General features: G+C 35.0%; 1 protein-coding gene across 1 annotated transcript in view; it reads left to right on the top strand.

Moving 5' to 3' along the window:
• Positions 1 to 9465, top strand: part of LOC107736841 (probable lysosomal cobalamin transporter) — an 84424-nt gene that overhangs the window by 22388 nt on the left and 52571 nt on the right. The window contains exons 4-5 of the mRNA XM_016548199.1: positions 3154 to 3251; positions 4946 to 5013. Of these exons, the coding sequence (XP_016403685.1) occupies positions 3154 to 3251; positions 4946 to 5013 (166 nt within the window). The remainder of the gene's footprint in view (positions 1 to 3153; positions 3252 to 4945; positions 5014 to 9465) is intronic.

The following is a 9465-nucleotide window of genomic DNA, read 5'->3' as shown; positions in this document are numbered from 1 at the left end:
TCTAAAGTGTAAACTACTCATCAGTTGTAAATGTTTTACAAACCTGCCGGTTACAGGTTGTGTGTGTGTACACACTGGGGTGAAAGACACACATGGAGTATTTTTAACGCTGTGAGATAATAGTCCAATGTTGACATTTCAATGATTTATAAGTGATTAATAATATATTAACTAGTAACTTATTAAACATTTACTAAGAATCTGTTTGATTATTTCATGATATGCTATTTTTTAAGATAACTTGTGACAGATTGTTAAATCGTTAGCATATTACTTAATCATTTGTGAACGTATAGTCATGTTTTGTAAATAATTAGTTAATCATCATCTAATCACTTGTAAATTATTTATAACTTAATCTACAAAACATAGATAAAAATATGAACAAATCACTTATTAATCATATCACACATAGTTATGTTTTGTAAATGATTAGTTCATAATTAACTAATCACTTATAAATGCCCTACAACTGAACGTTATTATAAAGTGTTACCGCTAATGATTTATTAACGTAGTAGTATGAAGCAGAGTGAGGTGGAAAGCCGCCGAAGCGAAACGAGGCCGCTGAACGAGCGCGACACACGGCTCGAAAGCAGCGGAGCTTTTATTATGCCACAAGTCCACCGCTTCCGCTCCTTCCGGGAAGCAGCGGAAGTAAGCAGCGCTGTTTTATCATACTAGATACATTTGAACGTTCTGTTATAATGCTACTCTGTGCGGTCGTCACCTGTCTAATAAAAATATCAATCATGTCCATAGCATAAACTGACATGAATGGTTGTTCAAAACTCAAAACTCAAGTATATGCCACAGAAACAGGGATCAGCAAACACCACTAATTAGCCAAACAAACACTCCTGACAGATACAATTTAAACTGTTATTGTATTTCTAATTGCAGCAAATTGATACCGGGTGCCTTGGATTGGTCTAGAGTTTGATGCATGTGGTTTGCCTTGAGAACACAAACTGTGTGGCATTTCTCTCAGGATACAGGATGGGTTAAACCTCTTGAAAGCTTTACACAAATACTCGAAACCACGAGAAATTCTTTAATCAAGCAAAACTGTGCAGAAATATAACAAAATTGAGCGATGGTCAGATGCCACAAGGTCAATTGTAGCGAGAACGTGTGAGAGTTCAGAGTTTCTCTGTATGAGCAGCTTTGATCCACTGAACTCACGGATAAAAGCCATATGACCGAATCCCTCACAGTAATCCAGAAAAAGTGCAGCAATCAAAAAATTAAATTTTGAAAAGCACACGAACAGCTGGCAAAATCAGCTGCGGGGCTCATGAAACAATAACAATAACCGTTTTCGTCCCATTATGTTTTTATTTTGAAATGTTGCTGCTCTGTTTTCCTCCTCGCCTGCTGTTAAAAAACATTTATGTTTTATCCGACAGAAACGCACTCCGCTGTCCTTTTCACACATCTATCTTTTGAAATTGAAGCATTTATCAAATTAACACACATGTACACATTTGACTGATGTGTGCAGAGCATGTTTACATGTTCACGGAAATGAGCTTTTTGTCCTACTTGACCGCAGACAGAATGATGGATTATTTTTTCGTGCTCATGGTAGGTCATTGCAAGCCGTTCTGGTGTGTTGCCAGTGTGGGAGACAGTCTATGTAATTACAGACCTGTTTCTATTTGGAGAAAGATGTTCGGGGTGTTGTGCGATATGGTTTTGTCTTGTGTACTCCAGATTTGTTTTTTTTTTCTCATGGATTCAGCTGCAGTTTCTTAATCCACTCCATTCATGAATGCAAACATATCTGCAGGGCTTTATGATGACACATTTTCCGAACTAAAGAAGGATGCATTATTCAAATCGCCTGTATCAACTGAGTAACCTGCATGAGAAGTGAAGATGACAATTTACAGGGTCACAAACGTGTGTGATCCGCTTCAGGACTGAAATAGGCCAAGCTGACGATTTTAATTAATTGCATGACAGGGGAATGGAGGAATCAACAAAATCACTTTCTCTGCCTGTCACAGTCTGTTACGTGAACTCTTGCAATATCAGTGATCTTTGCTCCTTTAACTTGATTATTTCAGCTTGTCTGTGCTTTGGGGCTTAGGACTCATCATGTGGGAGTTTTATTGGTTTCTAGGAATCTTTACGTGTAAAGACATTGATTTCACTTGATTTGTGTTCATACCCTTTATTCCATATATTTTTCACTTCGTGTTTACATGTCATGTATACTTGTAACAATGTGTACTATACAAACATTTGTTTTAGATCACTTATAAAGCCTATTTATCGAACCAACTAAAATTAGATTGAATTAATATTTGCTATAATTGAATCCTGCTTTAATTTTGTGATTCAGTTTGATGGCTTTTACATGCTCAATGGAAAAAACAATTTTAATGAAAAATAAAATCTTGAAAAATCTATGTAACTAGATGTAACTAATTAGAAATTCGATCTTTACTGTTATCTATATTATTTATGTTGGTTTCTTAAAAAAAATAAAAAAACAAACAAACTTACACTTTTATACCATTTTAACAAAGATTTTGATTTAACAAATGTGAAGTGTTGTAAGCAGGCAGGCAGTAATCATACGTTCTTAAAAATATTTTAAAAATTGAAAATATAAATTGAAAAAATGTATATTTATACTGAAATATTTATAATTTAATATTTTAAAAATATTAGTATTTTTTCTATTAGAATATATATTCTCTACACATATAAAATATGTATTTTTTAATTTATGTAATATATTTTTAATAAATACTTTTTATTTTTATATATGAAATATTATTTTTCACACTGCTTCCATCATCTTATTCCTTTTAAAAGATTTTTAAAGAATTTTAACCTATAATTTAACCTATAATTGGAATCGTTTTTTTTTTTTTTTTTACAATCTCATGCAACCTTGACATTTTTACTTTTTGACACACCGAATTTATTCAAAAAGAATTCATAATAGAAGAGGCATAGGTAATCATGTGTACAAATTGCATTTTTTATGTTTTTAAATACATCTGGACACAAAATGAGTGCCACTTCACTGACCCTGTGACATCTAAATACATTATGCATAATATGCTGTATTTAATGTGGATCCTGATGGTTGAGTGTGCTCCAGGTGTGTAACTGCCCATCTTTTCTCTTTCACAGCTCTGTATTCCATCATTCTGTTCTGCGTCTTCCTCTGGATCCCCTTTGTGTATTTCTACTACGAGGAGAAAGATGAAGACAACAGCAACAAGTGCTTGGTAAACCTGACACTCCTTCCTGTCTATCTAGTACACCCATGCGCTCTAAAACAGATAGTCTTTTCAGTCTTTTAAATCACACACAAAATGAAAAACTAGGTGGGAAAAGAGATACATTAAGCTATTTGTATTCAATAAATAGTGTGTACTATACTATATGTAAAGCAAGGCTTGCATTAATCATATTAACAGAAATGCCCTAGAAGTATTGCTAAGTGATATTTGCCTGATTACAGTTATGGCAGTTCATTTATAATAACCCAGTGAGTTCACATAGACTCCATCTGCAAGAGAGTTGACTGCATTGAGGTAATAAAGTGACGAAAATTAAATCCTACTCACTATATTGCTGCTCACTTCAAATGTCAAATATTTTTCTCTAAGGACACCACAGTGATGTGCAAAATTACATGCTGAGGAGCTTCCTCCATCTTCTAGAAGTTATTTAGATCTCTTTCCAAACGTTCCACTCCTTCTTCTCCTTTGAAACACTCAGAAGTGGCTTAATTCCAAAACTATAGAGCCTTCTATGTAGGCAGCATTTTCAAAGCATCATAGGTGCTGTCCTGAAAGGGAGGCAGGATGATTACGCTGCCTTCTTTTTTTGGCCCAATTTTCACCAGGGTTGCATATATCCTTCATGGAAAATATAAACCTATAATACATTGTGACATGCTGGATAATGATCGAAGCAAGATAAATTTTATTTGTTTTTATTTGGACATTTTTGTTCAAACTTTTTAATCCCATGTCATGTTTAATTGTACCAATGCATACTATACAAAAATGAGCTTTTTTGCCATTTGTAGAACTGCAATGAAACAATCCAAATAATATTTGCTTGAATTGATGTTTGCCATAATTGAATCTTGCTTTAATTTTGTGATTCCGTTTGGCTGCCTTTGACATGCTCAATTGAAAAACAATAATTTTAATGAAAAATGAAATCTTTAAAAATCTGTTTAATATATGACTAATTAGAAATTTGATATTTATGCGACGTAATGATTTCATACCTGACTGTGAATAAAATATGGAAATTTAGCGGGTATTATAATCACGTGTCTTATCTCATGTCTCCCTTCAAATTCAGAGTCCCACTGAATAAAAACTTGTATAAGGAAAGATATTTTAAAATTTGAGTAACATAAAATAAACATTAAATATAACTGTTTATCTAGATTTATATTATATTATATTATATTATATTATATTATATTATATTTATTATAGTATATTATAGTATATTATTTATTTATATTTAAAATGTAAATTTTAAAAGAAAATAGTTGACATTTTGACCATTTGTTTTTACTTATTACTTTAAGTAAATTTATTGGAGTATCACATTGTTAGTTTAGCAACAAGCTAGTGCCAAACAATTGAACTCAATTGTTAGTTGAGTCTCTCATGCGTTATGACGTTATGACTGCTGTCTGTAAGCTGCACAAAGTTGCTCATTTAATGTAGAATGTTCCAAATCAGTCACTTGTATGGTTCCATTTCACTTAGGACACTGCATTAGCTCAGGTTTTGGAACAGAGCCACAATGTCTCCATCAGAGAATGAACTAGGGACAAATATGTAATTATACTCCAACCCAAAGCCCCTCTCTACATGAAGCGTCATTTATCACGGATTGATGACTTGATGAATACAGTTTGATAAACCTGTTTTTTATTCTCTCATTACAGCAAGTGAAAAATGCACTGAAGTATTCAATAGGATTTGTGATTGTGTGTTCAGTGCTGCTTTTGATCGGGTAAGTGCGATTTGTGGGATTATAGTTTTTCAGTATACTTTTTTATGGAGTAACGCAATATTGTAATGCATTACTTTTAAAAGTAACTTTCCCCAACACTGGTCGTGAGTACAGTAGGGCTGTGCAATTAATCGCATGGGATTGTCATGCGCATCTCGTCAGTAAAGCCAGTTCCGTGATTAGTAGTAAATCTCCATCACCTGCTTTCAGATGGAGCGGCATTTAATACATAGAGCCGTAGTTCATTGACTGGTCGTGAGTACAGTAGGGCTGTGCAATTAATCGCATGGGATTGTCATGCGCATCTCGTCAGTAAAGCCAGTTCCGTGATTAGTAGTAAATCTCCATCACCTGCTTTCAGATGGAGCGGCATTTAATACATAGAGCCGTAGTTCATTGACAATTAGGCAATATCGCGTTCATTATCGCAGGCGATTCAATCTGCCTTTTACTTTCAGTTTACTACTAATCACGGAACCGGCTTTACTGACGAGATGCGCATGACAATCGCGTGCGATTAATTGCACAGCCCTAGAGTATAGCAGGTGTGAGAATGCTGGGAAATTGTTGAACAGAATGCTTACAATAACCAGTATTTGCTGATTTTATACTAAGATTACCTTTGTGGAATTGGAGAATCAACTGTAGCTACAATCTGAGTAGCCATTATTAGTTTAGTAGAGCGATATCTCTACAGGGGGCACATCAAATGCTTATAATATTAAATTTCTGGGTGATTTCTTTGTCATTTGGAAAGGGCTCTAGCCAGATCATGAATAATGATTATTAATAAACTTAGATCGGCACCAATAATTTGAACAATTTTAGATCAGTAGATTCTGCTCATAGACTAAAATCAATATATTCCACTATGAAAGTAAACAAGTAAATAAGACACAGTTTATTTCTGGAGAGTCAGAGAGCTCAAAATCTAGTGCACGACATCAAATTAAAGTTAACATGAAATCAAAATTGAGCCTATATTATGCTTGCTCTTGATCTTATTGTGTATGATTCCTGAGTGCGGGTTAACCCAAATTTAAATATGGGTCTTTTGGAGTCTTTGTGGTCATTTCTTGTTCCACTTCTGTTATTTCTGATGTCACAAGTTCTCCTTATTCTGTTTTTAACATTGTTAATATATTGCTTTTAATAAATGTTTCTCGAGCACCAATTCGCTGACAATTCAGTTTTGCCATCACAAGAAACAGTTCTTTTTAAATTGAAATCATATTTCACAATATTCTTGATGGATTAAATAAAGCCCTGCCTTGATGTTTTTTTTTTCTTGAATAGAATATCCTGTTTTTTCTCATTGAATATCCTTGTCAGATTAGAGATAATAAATGGAAGCAGTGCTGTTTTATGCTGATAAAATCATGTTTTAATTTATAGTTACTAAGTAATGCTTTTTGCTTGAACATTGGAATAAAGACTGGAGTGAAACGGGTATTTCCCATTGAACCAAAGATGTTGCTGTAAATAAACTCCAATGGCAAAGTCAAATTATAAGGCATCTCTAAACCTGGCCATTTTGAAGACCTTGAAAGGTTTTTTTTGTCAAGCCGTGTAACAATTTCTTGTCCAATTGTTAACCGAACTAAAAACCAACATGCAGTTTAAATGTGTACAGATACATGGCATGGCTTTGTGCCGTTTAACCTCGAGTTTATACTTTTTGTTTTCAGCAGTGCTCGTGCAGCATAAACATAATGGATTTTCTTTGCTGCTGCAAGAATAACACGTCTGCTCACCAGGTCATATAATTTAATGTGCTCTCAACCATTAAATAGTGTTCCTGTGGGGCAGGATACCTTCATCACACCTTCATGTCATATAGACCCAGTGGGATGGGTTACTTTGATCGCAGAATGGGAAGAGGGACATGCCGTGGACCAAATTTAATAGTGGGGATGGCACTTCGGACAGAAGCAATTTGGTGTTCATTTTACCTTTTGAACTAGTGCAGTGTTTTACCAAGAGTATTGTGTCTCAGGGTTCCTGATGTGGGAGGACATGATGGCCTTTTCCATCGTCTTTTTTTTTTCAGGGTGAGACGCAGAGTCCCTGTGTTTGTGATTGTTCATTTGGAGAGTGACTTCTTTTTGTTTGCCTGTTTTGATTGGTCTGAGCTAATAATGGGACTTATAAATGGAGAGCTGACCCTTCCCAGCCTCTGTTGTCCCATTCAGTCTCTCGTACCCTTCGAAATGTCTCGAGAGCTCTAAGTGCAGTCTATCAATGCCGTACTTGGTCTAAGCTCTAGACACACGGGCCCTGTCCCAAATGGATTTCTTCATGTGGACCTGCATTCACGTGGCCTTCTCTAGTGCGTGTCAGTGAAGTCCACGAGACTGCAAAGTGTCCCATTTGTCATTTTAGGTTTCAAAAGGGTGCTCACGAGGACATCTGAGACAGATCCTTAGTCAGTAGATCGTATTTGGCCTATTAGCCTGCAATTAACCACCAGTCGTTGCTTACAAATTAGGCTGTGTGCTTTTAATTTAGTGTCTAATGCGATATCATTTAACTGGCCGAGTGAAAGTTAACAATACAGTGAGTTTGGCTGACATAGTATTTTGGACCTTAGTTGATGATGGCAAACGACAGGGAAAGTGGACACAAAGGTCAGATACGTGTTAAGTCTTTGAGCTTGTGTACCTTTGCATAAACCTTCACTGAGTTCTTGGTCGATTTATGAAACCACGTCCTACTGTGCGTACAGTTTACAACGTAATTTACTGACACCCCTAAAAGATGACATTTTCACGCACGACGCAGCATTGCTGAAATGACACGTCAATTGAATTCGCTTAGATTATGCCAGTGATGCTGAATGATGTGGCTGCATTTAAAAAGAAAGTGACCCTATTTTGTGGCCATTTGCATTTGTTGTGATTTGAATGCGGCCCTTTTAGCTTCTGAAGTTTCTGATTGGATGTTAACAGTAGGTATTATTTGTGTCCTTTAGGGCTGCATGATTATTTAGTTATATAGTGTGAAGTTTAACATTCTGTATTGTTGCTTGGATATTCAGACAAACATTGAAAAAGGATGTGTAGACCCAATCAATGGGATTATTATTATTATTATTATTATTTTGTAAATAAATATAATTGTGCATATGCTGTTTATTAGTATTAATAGTAAAATGTATTACAAGTACCTCTGTAATAATAATAATAATAATAATAATTTAACTTTGTTACATTATATTTATATATTTTTTAATAAAATTGTTTTATTTTTGTTTTAGCTGTTCAGCCCTAATGGTTTAAATTCAGACATTTAGTGGTCATTAAAGTTTTCCAAATTTATACATTCACATAAATTTTTGCCTCTTTGACTTGCATATTTGCACCATTAACTGTAATCTGCACCATTATTTTTTTGGAATAAGCAGTGGTCAGTCGAAAGAAAGAGTCATATATAAATTATAATTGCTGGACATACAAATTATAGAATTGATACAGACTAAAACCAAACCTTACGGTTAAAACATGTTTTTTTTTTCAGACCAGCTATAGCCTGAGGTATTTGCTTATGCAACCTAACCCTGTGAGTGATGGTCTTCTCATTGGAGATGACTGACTTTCTTTGTGTTGCAGATATTTACTGAGAATGTGAGCATACTGTATTCTCAGTTGCTTTTAAAGCTTGCGGCGATACATCACATGAGCTGTATACAAGGATCTCTACATGATAGTTCACAGTAAACACACTCATGCCATCAACCACAGACATTAGAGACATATTTGTGAATACAAATGTTATAGTTTGTATTAAAGTATCTTGATTTGTGCATGTAGCGATTAAAATGTGCAATTGTGGATCAGGTGACACGCGTGCATTCATTCACGTCTCTTCTGAGTCGATTCTATTTGATTCATTTGAATTTTGAGACTTTCGTTCCGCCCTTTTAGCCTTGCCCAATCCACACACACAGCTCGCGATTCACACGCAGTTGAGCTAAAGAAAATCAGCGACCACTAAATGGCACTAGCCATGAATCAAATAGAATCGACTCAGAAGAGACGTGAATGAATGCACGCGTGTCACCTGATTCACAAATGCACATTTTAATCGCTACATGCACAAATTATGATACTTTAATACAAACTATAACATTTGTATTCACAAATATGTCTCTATTTTAACAAAATGCTGCACATTAATGTAATTCTTAACTCTGCTCTACACCGGTTGAAAAGCATTTGTTTCAGTGTAGTGACGCACATTTGCGAATTTTTCAAATCGTGTACACGTTAATGAATTGCACTGGGCCTTGTTCATTGGTAGTTGTGTTTTTGGGGATGTGAAATGCTGTAAACTGCGAAAATGAAGTCTCAAAATCCAAATGAACCGAACAAGACTGACTCGAACTAGACGTTAATTAATGCACGCGTGTCACCTGATCCACAAATGCACATTTTAATCGCTACATGCACAAAT

This window comes from Sinocyclocheilus rhinocerous, unplaced genomic scaffold (assembly GCF_001515625.1).
Source record: "Sinocyclocheilus rhinocerous isolate Xijiao unplaced genomic scaffold, SAMN03320098_v1.1 scaffold1214, whole genome shotgun sequence".
NCBI classification, from domain to species: Eukaryota; Metazoa; Chordata; class Actinopteri; order Cypriniformes; family Cyprinidae; genus Sinocyclocheilus; species Sinocyclocheilus rhinocerous.
The sequence above is the reverse complement of the archived record's forward strand: the minus strand, read 5'-3'. Positions and strand labels throughout refer to the sequence as shown.